Raw genomic sequence first — 23501 nt, 5'->3', positions numbered from 1 at the left:
ACACACACACACACACACACACACACACACACACACACACACACACACACACACACACAGAGTTTTCGATAATAATAATGAGGATCAAGACAGAATAAAAAATAATCAAATATAAAAGTCAACAACTTATTATATTTATCAACATATTTACAGTGACAGATGACTGTTGGTGTAAATCAGACCTTGATCAATAAAACGTATTTATTTTCATATATTTCCATCAGATTTTATTGTTTCCCTGTAAAGGAGCAGCTCACAGTGTGTATCTGTGTGTGTGTGTGTGTGTGTGTGTGTGTGTGTGTGTGTGTGTGATGATAAGAGATCTGAATCACTTCCTTTAACCTGAGCTTCACCCTCAGCTTCATCAGGCTGGTTCTCAGGTGTTTCTATCAGGCTGCATCACTGGACCATGAGCTGAGCACACACATGTATGACGTATGACACATGTCCAGCACCTGAGAACACAATTTATCTTTCATGTAGTATCTGATGTCTTTATAACTTCACTGTGGCGACGCTGTGTGTGTTGAGGGGCGGGGCCTGTGTGGGTGAGGGGGCGGGGCATATAGGGCAGAGATGCTGAGGAGGGACACCAGCAGGAGAACAACAGGTTAGTGCCGCACAGTGCGGAGGGTTACATGCGGACAGACTGCACACTAACTCAGAGAGTGAAGAGGAGCTGGTGAAAGGTAGGTTTGATTTTATTCATCAACATCTGAGGAGTTTTTATTCTTATCATATAAAGCATGATGTCATCAGACTCCATCCGCCCGCGCGTGTCTCACCTCACTTGATTTGATAGAAACGCTTCTTGTCTTTAGTTGTGAAGTGAGAAGGAAAAGAAGCAGCTGAGTCTGAAACCCTGGTTTAAAGATTGAAACAAGAACTAAAGTCAGACTGAACTAACACAGAAGCAAAGTGAACATGAGTTTAATGAGCAGCGTCACTAGATGATGCTCCAGAAGCTGCACGTGAGATTTTGTTTATCACAGATCAATACCTCCTGACTCATCATCACATATCAGCTGCTCAGAGTTCCTCCTGCACGGTCACACACACACACACACACACACACACACACACACAGTGCAGATGTTAAAGTGTAAAACATGCAGCATTGGGAGTGTGTGTGTGTGTGTGTGTGTGTGTGTGAGGTGGGGCTGGAGCAGAGCGTGTATGTGACGTCATAATGTGCAGCAGGTGGCAGGAAGGCTTCATTGTTTACTATGGGCCTGCTCACTGGTCGCCCTGCTGTGAGATGTTGACTCTGTGTCAATGGTCAGTCTGAGGGGATGAACTTTGTGAAAGACAGCTGTCGTCTCATTGGCCGAGACTGATGACACGTGACGTCACTGAGGAACAAGGTGAGAGCTGAATCTGGTTTAAAGGTTAACGTTGGTGTGTTTATAACCTGGGTCCTTTTTGTTTCTTTAATGATGAATGTAAACATCAGGTTTTTTAAAGTGGTTCAGTTTTGAGCAGAGCAGGTTGTGTGAGCCGTGGTCATGATGTGCACGTAGCTGTTTACATCAGTTGTGGACATGAGACGCTCTCAATGACGTCATCTCACGGCGCCCTCTTCTTCTACGGGTTTTCTTTTGCATTTTTATTTTTATTTTTCACGAGGAGCGCCACCTACTGCTCCACCTGTTGACTCCCAATACTCGCAAAACAATAATGAATGGAAACGTGCATACATTTCCTTTTTCACAAAATTCACTTAAAGTTTGCGACACATTTGGATGGAAACCCAGTCACAGTGAAATTTAAGGTGTGCTGATGGATTCACGTCATCAACTCATGCATTGAGTAACATTACAAGTTAACGTTGAGCTTGAGTGAGTGGGCGGAGCTGTGAGGAGAGTGTGCGACAGGTGAGATGGACGCTGGCGCGGCTTTTTGGAAGAACAGCGTTCTGTAACTTGACCCTGTATCGATATGAACGGTGTTGTCGAAATCTATTATGTTGCTTGACAATACATCAGTATATTGTACATAGTCATTCTGTCTGGCGTCTCTAGGCGTCACGCCGTCCTCCGTCCCCTCCACCTCCTGGTGACAGAGTCAGCTCAGATACTGCGTCACTTCAGGAGCACAGGAAACACAAATATATCTGTGGAGCAGAAGCTGAGCTCAACTGTCAGAAAAATACCACACGTTTGACGATGTAAGAATTTACCTTAGTATCTCTGTACATTGAGTATCTTTGGATCCATGTGGTAAGTGAGGTGGGCTCAGCACTGAGCAGCTCTCCAGGTTACAGCAGATAGAATCATATTATTATTTAGTGACGGTCCCTCAGTGTGATTCCAGTTTGCTCCAAACAGCGTGGAGTCTTTCTTCTGCTGCCCCTCCTTCCTCGTCTTTATTCCAGCAGGTGGTGATTAGTGGTTAGGCCTAATTATGATGCTCCAGCATGATAACACAGTGTCTGAAAAGAAAAGTGTGTGTGTGTGTGTGTGTGTGTGTGTGTGTGTGTGTGTGTGTGTGTGTGTGTGTGGAGGAGCTGCAGTCAGGCAGGGGGCTGTTTTTATGGTACTGTGAGGACCAACCAACACCTGGTTGGACAGAGAAATTGTGTCTGATCATCTGATTAGAGAGGACAGATTCATCTTATGTGCAGTTTAGGTTTGGGAGTTTTGACAGCAGCCAGCTGTGCATCAGTCAGGCAGATGTTGAAAACTCTTTATCTGTAATCAAACAGCTTGTTCTTAGTGAATGTGGAATTCACTGATGCAGAATATCTTGTCTTCAAACAGACTCCGTATCGAACCAGGTCCAGTGAAATATTCTTAACAACATCTGGATATTTGAAGTCAGACTTTAACTGTGGAAACACAGCTCACATTCATTCATTCATTTCACCTTTAACCAGATGACATTTAACTTTGGGTCCAGTAACTCTGGAAAAGTTGTGATCCCAAACCAACAAGTCAACTTTATCTTTACAGCACATTTCATATGAGAAGCGTGAACTCAGTGTGCTTCAGTCACATCATACTGTAAGTGACAGAAAATATCATTTAAGATAATAAAGTATTATAAAAACAAACAATAAAAAGCTTTTATTATTATCCTTAAAAAAAGGGGGAAATAATAACAATAATACTGCAGTTCCTCTAATGTCCACTAGAGGCTGGCTCCTACAGTGAGTCAGTCCCCACAGACCTCCAGGTTAACATGTAGAAGTAAACATGTTTACAGTCTGGTACAAAAACAGTTTTGGTCTCTGTAGCTAATTCTAACATTCATGACGACTGTACGAGGCTGAATTTATAAAACTCACCTGTTTGCATTTTATTAAGGCTTAGGGGGCGATCACACAGAAATGAGTCGCTAGAGACGCGGACACTTCAAAAACACTTGAAACGCTGGAAGTGCTTATTCAATGTGCGCTAGCTACTGGCGCCTGACGCTCAAAAAGTTGAAAATATTTAAATGTTTCAGCATCTACGTGCGTCTAAAAAGACACCAGAAAAACAGCCGTCTAAAAAGACGCTTCAACGACGGTCAGACGCGCCGTATCATAGGAAAACAATCGTTTCTAGCGTTTCATCTCAGTGTGATCGCTCCCTTAAAGATACGAATAATTAAGGGCAGACCTCTTTGAGTGACAGGCTGTCTGCTGATAGCGTCTTCAGCTCCTCCACAGCTCCACCCTCTCGCCCAAATATGGTCACTTCTGGCTCCATAAAGCCGAGATAGCGATGGCTGAAACGCAGAAACACGAGTCTACAAACCAGTGGGTGATGTCACGGTAGCTACGTCCATTATTGTTACAGTCTGTGGAGAGATCCTTATTCAACCACTGAGAAACTGGGAAACTGCTGAGCAGCAGTTGGAGTACAATGTAGAGAAGAGTCTTAGGGCCCGTCCCAATACCCCCCTTAGCCCTACCCCTACATTTGTGCGTTCCCGCGAGGGGTAGTGGTGTCCCAATTCCTTTTTGCGTGTAGGGGTAGGGGGCATAACGAGGGGTAGTGGGTATGAAACTAGCCCTTCGGAGTGAGGGATTTCAGATGCTGACTTGCCAGCGAGGGGTAGATGTCGCCATGGCTACCACCGAGCAAGAGACGGGGAAAAAAGTTCATACAAAGCTAACGTTACTGTCGTCAGGTTGCTTGTTAGCTAGCTAGCTAGCTTGCACTATCTGGCGTCTGTCATCTGTCCTGTTCTGCAAAATTGTCGGACTTTTCACATTACAATAACACGCCAGCTAGTGTAACTATGCTGCCTCGTAATGTTAGCTGGTTAGCTAGCTAGCAGAAGTCCCCTGTCATCTGTCGTTCATCAAACAAAGCATGATGAATAATGCAAACGCGATCGGTAGGATGAACTCAACTGGAGACTCCATTGTAGATGCCGGTTGGAAATGTAGATGGCTCGCAGCTTCCTGTCTAAAATAGTTACGTATGCGTGAACGTAACCGACTCGGTGACGTAGTGAGTGGTGTCCCAATTCCAAGGGAAAGATTTCAACCCATACCCCTCGTTGCTTCATTTCGAGGGCCAAGGGGTAGTGGGCAAGGGGGGTATTGGGATTGGGCCTTAGAATGACGACAAAGTTCAAATCCAACATAGACATGATAAACACCAGTAATGATCTGGGTCGCAAACAGACGTGTGTGTCAGCTAAGAGGTGCAGTCACTGAGCTGAGCTGAGTCCAGTAAGCGATCGATAAGATGACCTGTTGACATATTTTACTGGCTACCAGCTCTGTAATAAACTGGTGTGCCTGGTGTCAACTGGTTGGTTGTCAGGGGAACTGGCTCCTGGGAGCCGACTGTCACTGACATTACTCTGTGGCTCAGCTAGACCCTCATTAGACATTAAACTGTGGGGGCATCGGTGGCTTAGTGGTAGAGCAGGCGCCCCATGTACAAGGTTGTTGCCGCAGCGGCTCGGGTTCAACTCCAGCCTGTGGCCCCTTGCTGCATGTCACTCCCTCTCTCTCTCCCTTTCACACTTCCTCCGATCCATTAAAGGCTAAAAAAATACCCCCAAAAAATATCTTTAAAGACATTAAACTGTGTTCCTTCAGAGCCTTTATTATTGGATCAGCAGTTTTCAGCAGTGGAAATTTAAGGTATCTGCAAAACAATTTCTCCTTCTCTCTCTTCTTCTGACGAGTTGCAAAGGAATTTAGACATTTGTCACCGGTCCAAACTGTGTCTCAGGGATCATCAGCAGAATTCTACATATCTGAAATGACATTCAAACTGACGTATCAGTAATTTAATTTTGACTCATCAGAGCTGAGTTTTAGATCTAGAGATCCATTTATGATGTCTGAGAGGTGAAAACATTTTTACATGTCTGGATTTATGTTTGCACAAATGAAAAGTGTTCTTACAGTGGAAACCTGAATGAGAGGTAGTGGAACAGCTGCGTTCAGGTGCCACTAATAACTGTGTCATTGTTATGTGTTTGTTTTTAATATACAGACAGAACCAGGTGGATTAACTCTGAGAGATAAAGTAAACTGAAGTGAAGAGAGTCTCGTCTCTCTGCTCCACTCTGTTGTCAGTCATTAGAAATAATCGTGGTGTCACTCTGCTCTCCAGGTGCCAAAACCACCTGATGCTGCAGTCTAATCTGGACACCTGGGACTGAACACACACACACACACACACACACACACACACACTCACACTCACAGGCGGCCGACATGGCGTCAGACCCGCCCATCTTGACGGAGCAGCAGGAGCTGCAGAGGAGAGCCAATCAGGTCACAGATGAGGTAAGGAATGACTTTATTAAATATTAAAAACACATTTTTACAGGATGAATTTTTCCGTTCAGAATAACAGCGGTGGCGTCAGATGAACGCTGACGTTTTAACAGACTCTTGTGTTGTGAATGTGTTTGACCAAAGTCGCCATCTTCAACTCACTCACTGTGTTTTCATGAGTTCATAGAATCTAAGGCGCAGAATGAAGTCTGCAGGTGATTGGAGAAACTTTCAACCAATCACAGCCAGTGTTGGGCTCGTTACCCTAAACATGTGATGTGTGTGTCTCTGTGTGGATGTCAGGGTGATCACTGTTGAGTGTAGCTAAGGCTAGATGGCTCCTATTTACCTGGAGGTCTTCAGTTACCTGTGAGCATTATTTTCCCAGAGATCTGTCTGACAGACGGAGAGTCACTCATGGAGCAACATTTCATCCACCACATGTCCAACCACAAGCTTCATCACTTCTCTGTGTCTGCAGCTGTCCACCAGTTTGGGTTGTTTAGCCAGTGTAGAGCTACAGCCGACCTCTGCAGCCGAGGAGGGCTCACCTTTGGAGGGGTGTATTTCCTGGAGCTTCTCAATGTTGTGCTGTGGGTCGTAGAGGTGTTTCAGACCGAAGGTTTGAGGACGTGTTTTTCACAGTGGAAAGAGTTTTAGTGCGACTACCTGCAGCAGCAGAGTTCCTGTCATCGTTCCTCCAGACAGAATCAAGTAGCAGGAATATTTCCAGATGCTGAGGTAAACGTTTCCAACTAGCTGCTGCTTCATGACGTGCGTGCACAATGCGACGATTTTGTTTGGTTTTGGAGTAACTGTAAAATTATTTCTGACATTTCTTTAGTAATCAGTTATATTACTGGTTACTGGAAAAAGTAACAGCTGATCAATTCAAATCTAACGCTCTCTGCGTCTAACTCAGTGAATGAAGGGTTTATTTCGACCAAACGCGAGGTGGTGATTGTTGGAACAGTGGACTAGCTACCTGGATAACAGAATGGTACACTTCAACAGTGCTCTGAATTTCCGAATGGTCCAGTTTGTGCCAGAGTTCGCTCCGGCTCCGGTTCCAGTTCCCTCCGTATTATGTCCTATGACTTTACGCCCCATGATTGATGTTACATCCTTAATGTACAGTTATGTTATTAACATAAATTCAGATTCAGATTCAGATTCAGAATACTTTATTAATCCCCGGGGGGAAATTGTTTTTGTTCCAATGCTCCGTGCAAAGTAGAAATAGAAATACAGCATGAATGGAAACAAGAGATAAAGATGAAAAAAAAGTTACAGAGGTTAGGTTTAGGAAAAGAAACATGGTGAGGACGCACATTAAAATCATTTAAAGTTCACACAGATCTGAACACGTGACTCCAAGACAAAGCCCCAGGTGAAAGTCTGTTTTTTTGTGACCCATCCACCGCCCCAACCTGCCTCCTTACAAGCACACGGGACCGCTTCCTGTTTACTGCCGTCAGCTCATTGGTCAAACCTTTCAAAATATGCGGGACATGTACAAAGTTTGGTGCATTACTTTTCATAGGAAAACATACGAAAAATTTGTGAGAACGGCCCGAACAACACGTCACTACCTGACTGTTCTCAGGTTTTATACTTCTTTAAAAGGAAGGTGCTCATTTGGGTTTCAGGGCAGTTTGAAGAGGCCTTAAAACAGGTTTAATCAAAATGATTTGCACAGAAGTTCTTCCCTCTTCCAACACACCTTATAGCTGCTGAGCAAAGAACTCTTTTATCTCACAGGGATTTTAACAACGTCTGAAGACAGAAAGCACACACGATGTCCAACAACACACACGAGAGACGGGATCAGTGTTGCTCATGTTTCACAGCCTCTTTGAGTGCAGCGCTCTGCCTGATATGAGGGGAGTGTCCCTTTAAGGACACCTGGCTCACCTGGTTGCCATAGAGACAGCTGGTCTCCCAGTGTCTGCAGGGAAACATCAGGCCCGGATGAGCTCATACACACCGCGGGGTTTAAAGGTTACTGCAGGTCAAAGCCATTTGGCACCTCATCATCTCCCTCGGTGGGGAAGTCCCCGGAGATTAACATGATATTTACACACACACACACACACACACACACACACACACACAGCAAGAGGCGGAAAGATGGAGAGAGAATTTACAGTGTGAGCTCAGTGCATCAGCACAGAGCGACAATTAAAGGTTCAGTCTGTAGGTTTTTAACTTCATATAAAGAACACGTCTGTTCACATGAGCGAGAGTTTGATATCTGAGCCTGTCGTTCATTACTCAGCTGTAAATCACCAGTTTCATCATGACACATTATCATATGGACTCTTTGGACATTGATACAATATTTATTGATATCACAAAGTCTGCTATGATTCGAGTCTCTGTACTGAGATGTGTTCTTACCTGTGGACAACATACCTGTGTTCACATGTTCAGCTGACTGTGCACTGAATATCCTGTATGTTGAGGCGTCTGTTTTTTGTGTCTTTCAGTCCCTGGAGAGCACGAGGCGCATGATGCAGCTGGTTGAGGAGGTACACACACACACTCACTCACACACACACACACACACTCACACTCACACACACATGGATATATTTATGTAGCCAGAGTATCCTGTGATAGTCTGGTGACCGGTCCAGGGTGCACACCGCCTCTCGCCCAGTGTCAGCTGGGATCGGCTCACGACCCAGGACCAGGATGGGCGGTCACTGATAATGAATGGATGAATGAATGAATATAGCTGGAGAACTGCTGAGGCCTGCAGCGATTAAAAGTGTTAGAGACAGACAGTCAGCCTCGTTATGATGTTAGCATCATCATCTTTACATTAGCCGTCTGTGTTTCCACCCAGAGATGACTGTAAACAAGACGGATGCTGGATGTGATTAACTGGAAGCTGCTGGAAAGCAATTTGGAGTTTTGACATATTGAAAACAAAAGTGTGTGAGAGCAGAGACGACATGTGCCGGTGAGACAGTCAGACAAACGTGTACGGTAGTTAAAGCCCCAAACTAAAACCTACGTGCTGCTTTTCATCTCGTCTGTCATCCAGCTGGTGTCACTTTCTTTCTATGAGCATAAATGTGTCTGCAGGATGAGTTTCACAGAACTGCACTGAGCCCAGTGGCTTCCTGGACCAAGTGAGATCTCAGGTCAGGTGTTTTCTGTGTTGATGTGTTTTCTGTGCTCCTCTCTGCAGAGTAAAGACGCTGGGATCAGAGCTGTGGTCATGCTGGATGAACAAGGAGGTAACCAGCTCTGTTTGATTCTGCTTTCAGCCGTCTTCAGTGTTTTTCTCAGCTGTAACACAGAAAGGTTGCTGCTTCCAGGGCAGACGGTCGGTATCGTTGCACTACTTCAGTATTTAATATATCTGCCCCGAGACTTAGTGAGAGTTTGCACAATCACCAGAAAAGAAGTGTTGCATTGTGCTGCAGACCTTGGATATTTCATATTTGTATGTTATCATGTTGCATATATGTTGAAACTTAACCCATCAACAACACTCGGATTAACATGTAGTTAGATTTAGGCACAGGAAGCACCTGGATATGACCAGGAAAAGATCAGGTTTTGTTTTTAAATTCCCCAGTTTTGGTGTCACAGTTTTTGCAGGAAACAGAGCCATTTATTGTAAAAACAAAACAAAAAAACAGCTGCTTTTTGAGGCACTATCCTGGCAGGAAATACAGTGGTGTCAACAGCTTTTCATGGCATTAACCCCGGTGGGAAAACAGATGTATGCCACTGGAAAACAGCCATGTGTTGCTAAAAGAACACCCATGTTTGTGAGCATAAAAGCTGCTGTAATATAAGCCATGCATTACTCAAAAACACCCAGAATATATATATATAACCCTAACCCACATTTTGGAGCTTGAAAGCTGCTAGAAAAACAGCCATGTTTTGGCGCTAAAAAGCTGTTGGAAAAACAGCCACTACTCACTAAATCCGCTCACATTTCAATGCTTAAAAGCTGCTGGGAAAACAGCCGTGGGGCACAAAAAACACCCAGGTTTCAGGGCTAAAAATCCTCTGGAAAAACAGCTGTAGGTTGCTAAAAAACACCCTAATTATAGGGCTAAAAAGCTGCTAAAAGAACACCCACATTTTGGAGCCAAAAAGCTGCTGTAATATAAGCCATGCATAACTCAAAAACACCCAAAATATGGGGCTGAAAAGCTGCTACAAAAACAGCCACTGGTTGCTAAAACCACCCACATTCGGGTGGTCTAAAGCTGCAGACAAAACAGCCAAGGGTCACTAAAACACACCCGTATTTTGGCACAAAAAAGCCACTGGACAATAAGCTATGAGCTGCTAAAAAACACTCATATTACAGGGCTAAAAAGCTGCTAGAAAAACAGCCATGTTTTGGGGCTAAAAGTCCTGTGTACATTTGCAAAGTGTGGAAATGCTGCATCTTCCTCCGCTGGCTGGACTGCTCCTCGTCTTTCCCATCAGACCTTGGAGTCAGTTCCTGTCCTGTATGAAACCTGTGTTTCCTGCTCAGGCCGTCTCAGATTTGAGCTTTGATTTATCTGTACATATCGGCCTGAACATGCTCTAGACCAATCAGATCAGTGGTTTGAAACCATGTGCTGCACACTGTCCGTCTCTGTTGTTGTTCCGCCGCCATGAAACCCAGCAGCATGAACTCCTGTTCCTAACAGAGCAGCTGGAGCGTATTGAGGAGGGCATGGACTCCATCAACAGGGACATGAGGGAGGCCGAGAAGAACCTGACAGACATGGCCCAGTGCTGCGGTCTGTGTGTCTGGCCAATCAGGAAGTAGGTGCTGGTTTCCAGGATCCGCACCATCACCAGACTGGTGGCCTAAGAAACCTGTACTGGTGCCCAGTTTCATTCAAGGAGTGTGTTATTGGAATGTGGCTCTGCAATAAGAACACCATTTACTCCATATTGTGATATTAATCGACCCCTGCGCGTCACAGACCGACACACTGACGAGTGTATGATACACACAGGACGCATCAGTTTCAGAGGCAGCAGATAAAACCTGTCGTGAAGTAGCACTGCTTTGTCAGTGGGCGTGGGCGTCAGACACGAACACACAGAGAGGCACCCGTCATGGTGGTATGATGCGCACCAAACCGCCGCCAGCAACAACTGTGATATAAAGAGCCACAAAGTCCATACAGGGCGGCGAACAACTGAAAATCTGTCGACACATTGTCAAACTGTCGAACTCATGTCTCCTGTAAACACCTTTCATTTGATTCAACCACAGACTGATGAAACTGGGCACTGAGGTCAGGGTGCAAACAGCTGGCACATCAATGCATAGCTGGGCCCCCTGTGGCCCCCTGTGGCCCCCTGTGGCCCCATGTGGCCCCCTGTGGCCCTGTTAGTTAGCGCATAGTGACCTTATTTATGATTTGGGAGTGGATATCTTTGGTCTTCAGCTGTGGCGCTTTTAGAAAATACTCTGTGATTATTTTTTCTTTTTTTGGATTTTGTTTTGCCTCTCCTTCTCTGCTCCTCTCCTTCTCTGCTCCTCTCCTCCTCTCCCTCCACTTGTCCTGTTTCCTTTCTCCTCCTCTTTTTGCTTTCCCTGCTGTTTCATCTCTCCTTTACCTCCTTCCTTTCTCCAACCCTCTCTACCTCCTTCTCCTCTGCACTTATACCGTCACCTGCCTCTCCTCTCCCACCTCCTTCCTCTTTCCCACTTCACCCCCTCCGTCTTTCCCCTTCTTTTTCATGTTCACCTTTGCTCTTCCTTTCTTCCTCCTCCTCCTCCTCCTCCTCCTTCTCCTCTCGTAGAGCAGTTGGAGCGAATAGAGGAGGGCCTGGATCAGATCAACTCTGATATGAAGGAGGCCGAGAAAAACCTGACTGACCTGGGCAAGTGCTGTGGCCTCTGCTCCTGCGATAAGTAGGTGGAGGTGTGTGTGTGTGTGTGTGTGTTTGTGTGTGTGTGGGTGTGTGTGTGTGTTTGACTGGTACACTGAGGTAAGTGAAAGATGATCCTCTAGAAGAAATAAGACTTAAAGAAGATCATATTTTCTGTTTGATATCATTCTTATGAGACAGCAGACGTTTCAACACAGTCACCAGGATGAATGTTGGCATAGTATGTTTTTGCAAACTATGGATACATTATATTTGGACGTCATTATGAAGGGTGGAAACTTTATGTTTCCTAACTGTGGTGAATGTATGTTTCGGTTGAGGCACAAAAACCATTGTGAGGAAGGGTGATGTCTGGCCTAAAATACCCACTTTTTACCCACAACACGCCACGATGTCTCAGTAAAAACAAACGCTGCGATGAATAGCTAAAAGCAACCAACGGCAGAACACAGCAGTGACTTGCAAAAAAAATGTTTTGTTGTTTGCTGGTGTTGAACAGTGGTCTTTGGTTTGGGCAGGCATGAAAACCACTTGGTTATGGTCAGGAGAAGATTATATTTAGGCTTGAAATATTCAGTTTTAGGGGCACAATCCCTGCTGGGAAATCAACCATGTCTTGGTTAAAAAACCACCACTTTCATGACATCACCTCAGCTGGAAAAACAGCAACAATTCACTACAAAACAACAGAGTTTGGTGCCTAAAACACTGTCAGAAACCCTGCAATGACTCGCTACATCACAGAGCGACAGGTTGCTACAAAACACCCACATTTAGTGCTTAAAAAATGCTGGAAACACAGTGACAGGTCGTTAGAAATTAAACACATTTCATGCCCCCAAATCTGCTAGAAACATAGTGACAGGTTGCAACAAAACACCCCTTAGTACTTAAAATCTGTTGGAATCACAGCAACAGGTCACGAGGAAAAACCCACATTTGGTGCCCAAGAAACACTGGACACACAGCTACGGGTTGCAACAAAACACCAACATTTAGTGTTTAAAAATTGCTTGAAACACAGTCACTAGAAGTCACTAGAAAATACCTACGTTTAGTGCCTAAAAATCCGCTGGCAACACAGCGATGGGTCACTAGAAAAGACCTACATTAAGTGCTTAAAAAATGCTGGACACACAGTGACAGGTTGCTAGAAATTAAACACATTTCATGCCCCCAAATCTGCTGGAAACACAGTGACAGGTCACGAGGAAAAACCCACATTTGGTGCCCAAAAAACACTGGAAACACAGCGATGGGTTGCTGGAAAACACCTGCATTTAGTGTTTAAAAAAGGCTGGAAACACAGCTATGGGTTACTAGAAGTTAAACACATTTCATGCCCCCAAATCTGCTGGAAACACAGTGACAGGTTGCTACAAAACACCCACATTTAGTGTTTAAAAGCCGTTGGACTGGTTTTGTTCGTTGGTGTGCAGCTTGGCAGGTGTCTCCTAGCTGTCATCACCTCCACCTCCCATTGACAAAGTAGCTCATACACTACATCACTTTATAAATCACTTTATAAACGTTGATATGATACGTATGAAATGTTCAAATGCAGTGTGTGTGTGTGTGGTTTGCAGGAACATCACATGCCAACATCTCCCTCAGACGACGGGGCCGGTAGTTTTCAGTCTTTGTTCATCAGGTGCTTTAGTTTCTTTTGTTGCCTGCTTGCTTTGCTGCTGTGTGGTGTTGTTTAAGTATCATCTGACAACCACTGTGTCATCTGTGCTGTATGAATGGACCACTGCTGTCTCCATACTGGGAGGGATGATGTGTCGTGTGGTGCAGCTGTGGGACCAGTATGGAGGGCGGTGTGTGTCACATGTAACAGGGAGAACTCATGATAAAAGGTCAGTCATGAGGTCGTCCTCTCCGTCTGTCCGTCAGGCTGAAGGCCTTCGAGGAGAGCGGAGCGTACAAGGCAGTGTGGGGCGGCGGTCAGGACGGCGTTGTGTCCAATCAGCCACCGTCGTCTCGAGTCATCGACGAGAGGGAGCAGATGATCATGAGTGGAGGATACATACGGAGGTAGAGACAGTGTGTTGTGTGTTGTTGTGTGGGAGAGGCAGCTGTGTAATGTAAGGTAACACCAGCAGCCCTCAGTCTCACGGGCAGCTGGCCAAACACAGCACATTAACACACACACACTCTTTATTCTGCTCCGTGTGTCAGGGTGACTAACGACGCCCGCGAGGACGAGATGGAGGAGAACCTGGCTCATGTTGGCAGCATCATCGGAAACCTGAAGAGCATGGCCCTGGATATGGGCAACGAGATCGACACGCAGAACGTCCAGATCGAACGCATCCAGGGAAAGGTACTGATGTCACATCACAGCGCCTCACCAGGTGTCAACAAACATCACAGTGCGTCTCAGAACGCCGCCACGTATCTGCAAATATATAAACCACGATCACAACATCTCCACACTGCTGAACAACCAGTGAGAGTCTCTCAGGTTAATAACCTTAGTGTCATGTTGACCTCAGCTCCACAGTCATGTTAATACTGTCATCATCATCTGAGACATGTTGCTGAGGTACTTTATATCTCAGGATGATGCTGACACACTCTTTTATTTCATGACGACTGTGACGCTCACAGGAAAACCTAAAACACATTAATGACTGCAGCTCCTCTGAAACACAGCTGACGTCAGCACACTGACTCTCAGGGGAATTTAGAACTGATTTTAGAATAGTGACACTTGTGTTTAAGGCTTCACGTGTTCAGACACAGCGATGTCTCTCTGATATGGCTGTGAGCTCTGAGTCAGCTCGACCCCTGAGGTCACCTGGAACAGGTCACCTGGTTATTCCTCAGGTCTCCATGCATACAGGTGAAAGTTTCTTTAGTTTCTTTTCTGCTCCAAGCTGCTGGAACATTTCACCTGATGACATCAGGAGTGCCCAAACATCTTTTAAAGTTAAATTGAAGACATTTCTTTTTAGCCATGCATTCCAGTAGTCTGGTTTGACTATTATTTTATTTTTATTTTCTAAAATTTTGATTTAGTTTAGTTTTGTTTTAATTAATTAATTTTATCTTATTTTTTCATTCTATTTTTGTTTTGTTTTATTTATTTATTTATTTTTTTATTTATTTTTGTTTTGTTTTGTATACTATTTTATTTGATTGTTTTTTTATTTTATTTTATTTAATATAATTTATTTTATCCTATTTTATTTTGTTTTATCTTATTTTTATTTTTTAATTTCATTTTTGTTTTATTTTATTTTATTATTTGATTTCATTTTGTTTTGTTTTAATTTAATGTAATTTATTTTATTTTATCTTATTTCATTTTACTCTATTTATTTTTTATTTTCATTATTATTTTTATTTTTATTATTTTATTCAGTTTTGTTTCTTTTATATTAATTCTTACATATTAACTTCTTTTAATGATCTACTTTAGTTTCATTGCTTTGTTTAAATGTAAGAATGTTTATCAGGTCTTTTTATTCTTTATCTTAATTATTATTCATGAGGTTTTATTCTTAGTTGTAATGATCTGGTCAGTTGCTGCTTTGTGCTGCACATTTATACCCAAAGGTCAAAGGTCAGCTTGACTGTGACATCATCATGTTTTAGCGTCATATCTCAGGAACAGAAGGGGAGACATTTGCTCAGATACTGAATTGGTGATTGGACAGATCTTCTGTGTGTGTGAGGCGTCCTCCATGTTGTCACTGACACGTGACCGGAGCATGGCGGTGAACAACCGTGGGCGGTACCTGTAACATTTCTCTCTCTGTTGTGACGTTTTCATTGCAGGTGTCCGCAGCCTGCTTTGTGCAGAGAGTGTTTGATGAGCCGCTGCAGTGATGCAAACTCTGATTTGAAAGATAAACAGTTCTTATCAACACTTCCTGTTTCTCTCCTCCGTCTGTCTCTGCAGGCCATTCTCAACGTCTCCCGCATCGATGCCGCCAACCAGAAAGCCAACAACCTCATGAAGCGATAGAGGGAGTGCTCCTCCATTTCTTTCCTCCTTATTCATCCTACTAGTGATCACTGTGCTTCTGCGTGCTGTGCCAAAGTGTTGCTGCTCTTACTCTCTGCTTCACACACCTCACTTATAGTGAGTGTTTCCTTCCTGTGATGTAATCGCTGTGATGTAATCGCTGTGATGTAATCGCTGTGCTGTTCCTTCAGGGACCAGAAGTCCTCGACTGTCAGTAGAGAGGTGTTCATTATGTGTGTGTTCCTATTTATTCTCACAGCACTCAGACAGCTGATGTGTCATCTTGCTGCTTATTACTCAGCAGGGCTTTTGTCACTCTGTGTCACACTCGGGTGTTTCCCCTCGCCGTGGCCTCTGCCGTCGTGGTTGTGCAGCACGGTTAGGTCATAGGGCGCTTTAATGAGCCCTGTGGGGAGAGTGGGCCGCTGCAGCAGCCCCGTCACCACCAGCAGCAGCAGCAGAGAGCACAATCAACACAAATCAAGAAATGATTTCACCACAGCTCAACGTGTGGAAGACAACACTGCGAAAAGAAGCGGCACCGTGGTGCCGGGCTGGGCCGGGGCGTCTCCAGCCAAGGAGAGGCCTCTTTGCTTCCAGCGGGCTGATGATTAAAAACATGACTGACTCTGTGTTTGTGGAATAAATGTCCAGATTTATTAAAGAAACAAAACTATCAACAACCACTTTGTTTCCTCATGTAAACACCATCACCCCCCCCCCCCCCCCTTATCTGTGTGAAATGTCCCAAAGAGCTGAAACACGAGCATGATGGCGCCCTCTGCAGGCGCAGCCGGGTATCGCACAGAGGAAGGAAACACGTATTTCCCCTCAGAGGCGGATCTCTGGCGACACCAAGCGGACAAAGATGGAACCTGCTCCTCTCGGCCTCTCCATCTTCTCTTCTTCTCCATGTTGAGTTAAAATGGTGGTGACATGACGACGTGTTGGTTTCAATCTCACATCCCGTCATCTGATGTCGTCACAGCCAAACTCACGTGGAACATTTATTAAATATGAACAGCTGTTTTCCTTCATAACCAGAAACACATGAGCTGCTTGTGTTTACATCACGATCGGTCCAGTGTGGAGCCACACTGAGCTGTGATGTGATGAATAAGATGTTGGTGCATGACCTCTGTTGACCTGAGCAGCCCTCGTGCGTGTTTACGCAGCAGGTTTAAACCACAGAGACACAGTGGCGCGTGCGGAGCGCCTCCGTGTTGTGATGAAGTGCTGAAATATGACGTGATGAATAAAAATGTGCTAAAAACAAACATGGCCGTGGAGAAGTTAATTAGGCCAGGGCTGGGGGAGGGGTGAGTGTGTGTGTGTGTGTGTGTGTGTGTGTGTGTGTTGGGGGGGGGGGGCACTATCTTGGAGAGGGTTAATCACCGTGTTTCTGGTCAAACACTGANGTGTGTGTGTGTGGAGGTGTGGGGGTTTGTGTTATGTGGTGGGGGGGGGGGGGGTCACTATCTTGGAGAGGGTTAATCACCGTGTTTCTGGTCAAACACTGAAACTGTGAGTTATTTGCGCATCACTGTGACTTAGTGTTTGGTGTTTGGTTTCTTGGACAGTGGCAGTGATTGGTGCACGTTGCATGTGGGGCAGCTGGGGGCGCGCAGCGGGCTGAGAAAATGTTGCGCGTTCAAGGGAGGAAAAAAAAAATCGGAGTCTGCGCAGTGTGATTTTTCTCGACACTCCGAACTTTCGGGAGAACCACGGAGGAAGGAGGGGAGAGGGACAGGACAACGCCATTTTTCCTGGTAATTATTTTCTACGTATTCAGCTTTTTTTCAAAATACCGCACACCGCGATTAATTCCCAAAAACGTGCCGCACGCGTGATTCAGCGCAGAGAAGCGTCTGGTAGCTACGATGCGGAAAAGAACGCAATCAGCGTCGGAGCGAGGAGACATTTCGTCCTCTGCCTCGATCACGGAGAGTCGCGCAGCTTCAGCTCGGCGCAGCGAGCCTGCGCACAAACACAACGCTGCGCTTTGTACACGCGCGTTTTTACATCCACGGTAACCCCGCGTGTCCGCACCGACACTCGCCGTTAATCCGGTGCCGCTGGCTGAACCGAGCGGCCGAACGGAGCCGACAGAGATGGCGGAATCAGTGGGCTGCTCCTCCTGCGAGCCGCCAGGCACGAGCAGCGGGGGGAGAGGCAGGCACGAGCTCAACAAAGACACGGGAACACTGCAGCTGATTGGCTCAGAGGGGCCACGTGGTCAGAGCGAACGAAATGTTCATTCTGAATGATTTCATATTAAGAAGTTCGGATCACAGGTGCGTCAGGAGCCAAACACACCTTTGGTCCCTGCGGCGCGCGGAGAGTCCGCGTGGGGTCAGAGAGAACAAACTAATACTGATGGTCCTATTAAAAACAGATTGATCTGCGCGTCATGACGCACTGACACTGTGAGGAAACTTGTTGTTGTCAGGGACGGAAATGATTAAACTGAAGTTTGGAACCCAAACAGTCTGATCATATCTAAAGTCACGTGGCTCCTTATGTTTGTGTCAATAAGTCACATTTGTTTATCTGAACAGGTAAACATGTCTAATGCGCGTCAGAACACATTTAACTGATCAAAATAGACATGGAGCCATGTTGCTTTCGATATAATCTCATCATGTTGCTCACATTTACCTGTATTATTATTATTATTATCATTAATAATAATAATAATAATAATAATAATAATAATAATAATGTTATTGTTATTATTATTATTGTTATTATTATTATTATAACAATAATAAAGATGTGGAGCTCCAGGCCACAGTGAAAGACGATGACGCGCAGCCGTGTTCAGGGTGGACTCGCCGGGTCACAGACTGACAGCAGCAGACAGTGCTGACACAGTTAGAGGAGGAGCGATAAGTTTTAAGAGACACACAAGTGACTGTGGAGCTGGTGAAGTGTCTCCAGTGCGCCTCACATGTGCCGTGCGTAATTACGGTTCATCAGTGCGCAACATCTCCAGTGATGGAGGAAGCATCCAGATCGTTTGCTGAGGCAGGAGTGCTGACACCACACAGGGAGAGGCAGCTTTATTTGTGCAGCACATTTCATACAGCAGAGCAAGGAAACAGATTTACATTAAAAAATAATAAAGAGAAAAAAATATGAAAAGTAAAATTAATTCTAAATAATTTACAATTAAAAAGAATCACCATCAAAAATAGCGAAGTGCAGCCAAGACGTGCAAAGATTAAAAAATAAATAAATAAATAAAATATTTAAAACACAGTTAAATAAAGTTGCAGTGCAGAGTAAGAAGTGAATAAATATTTGATTCAGTAAAAAGCAGCAGCAAACAGAAAAGTCTTGGAAGCTCTGAGTGACGTCACTGATCACGTGCTGCTTTCAGACGCTTTTATAAGTATTTAAACCTCTGAACGCTGAAAACTAACTGGTGAGAGTGCTTCAAACACACTGTGGAGAAGGCAACGAGCAACTCAGTGAGAAATGTCCCAGAATTTCTGGGACATTTCTCACTGAGTTGCTCGTTGCCTTTCTGGGTTTTGCAGTTTCTGGGCCAGAAACTGCAAAAAAATTAAGAGATTTAGAAAATTATTTAAAAGAAAAAAGCTCCGGAAAAATTGTATTTATCATTATTACATATTTAAAATTGTGGTGCAGAATTATTATATTTTTAAGCACATGTCCAGGTCACTTCCTTGTTTGTTTTTTCAAATTAATTTCTGTCTTTTCTTTGTTCAGTTTTCTTGTTTTTGATTTTTTTCTTTTTACTAATTTCCTCCCAATATCTTTCGCTGCCTTCTTCCCGTGTTTTTGACAGAAATGATTCCAGTGTGCCGTCAGGTTTTAAAGAGTTAAAAGAAGTGAGTTGGTGCAGAGCTGCAGTTTTCAGGTAGTTTATTTCAGATATGTGGAGAATAAAAACCTCCATGTTTCATCTCGACTCTGAGCACCTGCGAGCTCAGGTGGTCCAGACTGTGGCAGGAGGAAGTCCTGCACTGTAAATGTTAAAGATCAGGAACATGTACTCACAATATTAAAAGTTAAATAAACAAAACTCAAAATGAGTCAAAATAAATTAGAAAACATTCACAGTTTATCAGAAACAGTCTGCGGTGAATTTTCTGTCAGTCGGCTCGTTGATTCATCGACTTGTTTCAGCTGATGAACTGTTGGGATGTTTAATTTATAACATAACATCGTATTATATACATTTATCTTTTGCCTTTTATGCCAAAATGTTCATGTGTAAAGTAACTAAAACTTTGTTATAAATGCAGTAAAGTAAAAAGTAGATTATTGAACTAAGAGCTAAACTTCCTGTTTTTACCTTCGACTGCTGAGACGCTGCTCTGACACGTCTTCGTCTCTCTCAGTCTGGTCGAACCATCAAACTGCGTTTTGTTCTCCACGTACAGAACAAACTCTTCACACACTAACGTCTGTTTGTAAAGACGACTTTCTACAACGTAAGAAACATTCAAACATCAGAAGGAGTCGTCTGAGCGTGACTCCTAACGTGTGGACGGCTGTGTGTGTTAGTGGATGTTTACACAGTGAAATAGAAGAACAAGCATTTTTAATTTACTTCAACAAGTGGATTATTGTCAGGTTTTGGTCCTTTGAAAAACAAAATGGACGCTTGCCCACAGAAAAAGAACCATGACTCATCCTGGGGTGGAGGCCTCATCCTCTTTCTTCAGTTTAAAGTGCAGCCACAGGGAGGCGCTGTGGAGACGCAGCTGAAGGAGAACAACATGTTCTCGGGCTAAAAACACAACTCCAGTCCAACTCTTCACCTGAACACCAGCTCACGTCTGTTTCTCAGCTGTGGTCACATCTCCCTGGCAGTCGGTCTGTGGCGGTGTCCTCCTGCAGCCGCAGCGTCGTGTCTCCACTGGAGGACACACACACGTCCACACGCGCAGCAGCTCCTGGTCAGAGGGGTGTTAACGCAGAGTGACGTTTGGAGCTCACGGCTTGTCCTCTGACTTCCAGTCATGTGACACGCCACACCTGGCGCCTGTCCGCATAAGAAAGTTTATTCACAATAGAAATCAGTTCTTTGTAAAAGTCTGCCGGCTGAGGAGCAGCTGTGGTGTCAGAGTCAGACGCTGAGGCTCTCAGGACGTTGGTGCCCACAGTGTGGCGCTGCTGCCACAGTGACTCAGCACATCTGCAGCCCATTTGTAGCTTCAGTCCTCAGCCGTGTGTCCTGTCTCCCTCTGGGCCGAGATCCAGGAGCCTAACGTCGCTCACTAATGGACTCAACAGCAGTTTGTACCTGTGGCTGATGAGTCAGTACATGTGACATCATCTTGCTCCTCAGGTGCAACACTGACACTTCAGCTTGATGTATGCACGATTTATTTCTGATTTTATGAATGATGATGATGCCTGAGTTTTACTTGCTGGTTTTATTGGCACCTGATCACAGGGCTGTTGTAGCTGTTCTGTTATGTGCCGTCACCCCCTCTGACGATATACCCCAGGCTGTTCTCATGCACTCTTTGTATGATGCAAATGTGCACAGTGCTGTGAACAGTATCTGCCCCTTGAACCTGATAACTTGGCGGCAACAGCTGCAATCAAGTGTTTGTGATAACTGGCAATGAGTCACTTACATCGCTGTGGAGGAGTGTCGACCCGCTCTTCTTTACAGATCGTTCTAATTCAGCCACATTGGAAGGTTTCAGACATGAACGGCCTGTTTCAGGTCATGCTACAGCATCTCAGTCAGACTGAAGTCCAGACTTTGACGAGGCCACTCCAAAACCTCCATTTAAATGCTGACCATGAAATGCTGTGTTAGTTTAAGGCCAGATGTAACGAGACACACGCCTTCCAAAAAGTTTAACTTTTTTCGCCCTGGAACTCTCCCACAGACGCCATTTTTGCCCGCTCTCTCTCTTATTGTTGAATCATGGACACTGACCTTGACTGAGGACAGTGAGGCCTGCAGTTCTTTAGATGTTGTTCTGGGTTCTTTTGTGACCTCCTGGATGAGTCGTTGATGCGCTCATGGAGTAAATTTGGTCAGCGGGCCCCTCCTCTGAAGGTTCACCACTGTTCCAGGTTTTCTCCATATGTGGATAATGACTTTGTTTCTCATCTGTTGTTGAATTTCGTCATCAGCATCAGCATGATGTGATGCTGAGCAGGACACTGATCATGTGCTGTGTGAGACCAAGAGAACTTTGAGCTATTTTAAGATACGTCATCACCATTTTTCTTTTCCTAAATCTAACCTGCGTAACTACATGAAGTACGAGACGTGACAGCGTCAAACCGTGACTCTTTCTGTAACCCTGACCTCATGGATTGGGGCGCTAAGTTGTTAGACACTGTGAGGATATGTTGTATATCCACATTACTGATGATTATTTATCAAAGTCATAAAGCACCAATAGTGAACCCTACAGTATCGTCACATTGATATTGAGGTTTTTGGGGAAGGTACAGTGTGTCTGAATCCAAGTCTGGAGATGAATGTGTGGTTTTTGTGACACTGTTAAATCAGCTGCAGCCGGTACAGTCACAGTGCCGTTAAACACCTGCTTTGACGCTCAGTTGTGACTTTGGGTTTTGGAATCTTGGCTTTGTAACGTGCATTTTTTATCCTGGTAAGAATAAACTTCTGTGTCACCATTTTGTACTCTGATTCTGTTTCACACTGCCACCTGCTGGACAGGATGACTCACAGTTTGTTTTTTATCTTGAATATTTAATTTTCTGTGCTCAGTTGGAGCTGTGGGTCCGGTCCAAATCCATAATAAAGTAAACAATATATTTACATGTTTATTTGACAGACACTCCTCCAACACGCTAAGATTTTTTATCTGTAATCATTAACTCTTAAAGTGCGTCCATTTTCCAGGTCGTCTGTCCCTCAGAGGAAAATTAGTTTTCAATAAATCCTGACAGCAGGTGACCTTTGTGTCTGTGTTTAATAAATGTAGTGACAGACAGTATTTAGGAGTTAAAGTGTTCTTATTTTAATGTTGTGTTTTCTCATTCTCTCTGTCCCTCTGTCCCCCTCATGTGTCCCTCTGTCTCTTCCTTAGAGACCCTAGACAGGTGTCTTCAGCCCAGACTGGCAGGTGGATCAGGACCCGAGAGTCCTGGAGGACGGTGACATTCAGACTCAGGTGGACTGAGTTGTAGCGGGCCGTCAGAAGAGGAGGAGGAGGGGAATGGAACGAGCCGAAGGCGCAGCCATGTCGTGGCGTCCAGACGAAGAAGAGTTTAAGGTGGAAGGAGTGACGGGAGGGTTGAGAGTCAAACCGAGGTTCACCTTCAGCGAGCTCAAACTGCTGCTGGAGGCCGTGAAGAGGAACAGATACATCCTCCTCAGTGAGTGTGATGCAGGACAAACTCCGCTCCAGCTTCATCTTTACAAGGTGCTGGAAACTGAGACATTACATCTGTGCAGTGTTTGACTGTGGGTCTGTTCGACCTTCATCAGATTGAAGACGAGTCAGTAATGGGCGGATCAGATCAGACTGTGATTGGCTCCTCCTACCTGCCTGTCCACTGCTGACTCATGTTCGCTCTGATGAAGGTCTGACAGACCCAGAGCTCAACAATAAAGTCAAACTCTGCACAGATGTGAGCGTGTGGAAATCTTTTCTCCCAGTTTGGACCATAAAACATGTAGAATCATAAAATAGTCAAAGTATAGCATGCTATGAAAATGTCATTAGAAAAATAAAATCAAAACATTTTAAATCATAAAATAGTATACCATAAAAAATCATGAAAATTAATTAAAACGTCACACTATAGGATAACATAATGAAACTAGTTCATACCCATTGGTAGCTTTGTCACCTTCTACCTATGCCAGTCCTCAGTGCCTATGTGCAGTTTCACATAGATTGACCACGTCAGTGAGTAGAAAAACGTGGGACAGACAGAATGACTGAC

General features: G+C 44.6%; 3 protein-coding genes across 5 annotated transcripts in view; 2 read left to right on the top strand and 1 right to left on the bottom strand.

Moving 5' to 3' along the window:
- Positions 1–23501, bottom strand: part of abcg1 (ATP-binding cassette, sub-family G (WHITE), member 1) — a 281654-nt gene that overhangs the window by 255940 nt on the left and 2213 nt on the right. The window lies entirely within an intron of this gene.
- zgc:101731 (SNARE_SNAP25N and SNARE_SNAP23C domain-containing protein) lies at positions 594–16852 on the top strand. 2 transcript variants are annotated; one of them, XM_050066119.1, is made up of 8 exons: positions 594–689; positions 5565–5740; positions 8221–8262; positions 8931–8979; positions 11516–11627; positions 13502–13642; positions 13787–13931; positions 15516–16852. In XM_050066119.1, exons 2-8 carry the CDS (start codon positions 5669–5671, stop codon positions 15579–15581), a joined length of 627 nt encoding a protein of 208 aa, XP_049922076.1. In that variant the 5' UTR covers positions 594–689; positions 5565–5668; the 3' UTR covers positions 15582–16852. The 2 variants fall into 2 exon arrangements, with proteins under 2 accessions (XP_049922076.1, XP_049922068.1); XM_050066111.1 differs by lacking the exon at positions 11516–11627 and adding an exon at positions 10405–10522.
- The window catches only part of LOC126403192 (uncharacterized), a 15422-nt gene continuing 9119 nt past the window's right edge, over positions 17199–23501 (top strand). For both annotated transcript variants that reach the window (XM_050065720.1, XM_050065712.1), the window contains exons 1-2: positions 17199–17350; positions 22640–22928. In XM_050065720.1, the coding sequence (XP_049921677.1) occupies positions 22769–22928 (160 nt within the window). In that variant the 5' untranslated portion in view covers positions 17199–17350; positions 22640–22768. The remainder of the gene's footprint in view (positions 17351–22639; positions 22929–23501) is intronic.

This window comes from Epinephelus moara, chromosome 2 (assembly GCF_006386435.1).
Source record: "Epinephelus moara isolate mb chromosome 2, YSFRI_EMoa_1.0, whole genome shotgun sequence".
NCBI lineage: Eukaryota > Metazoa > Chordata > Actinopteri > Perciformes > Serranidae > Epinephelus > Epinephelus moara.
Note: the sequence above shows the minus strand (reverse complement) of the source record. Positions and strands in the feature narration are given on the sequence as shown.

What these genes read in the sequence shown, in the direction of transcription:
- zgc:101731 (XM_050066111.1), top strand. Translation starts at nt 5,669, where the DNA reads ATGGCGTCAGACCCGCCCATCTTGACGGAGCAGCAGGAGCTGCAGAGG. An exon ending in AGTGGAGGATACATACGGAG is followed by an intron (nt 13,643 to 13,786) that starts GTAGAGACAGTG and finishes TCCGTGTGTCAG; the next exon opens with GGTGACTAACGACGCCCGCG. An exon ending in TCGAACGCATCCAGGGAAAG is followed by an intron (nt 13,932 to 15,515) that starts GTACTGATGTCA and finishes CTGTCTCTGCAG; the next exon opens with GCCATTCTCAACGTCTCCCG.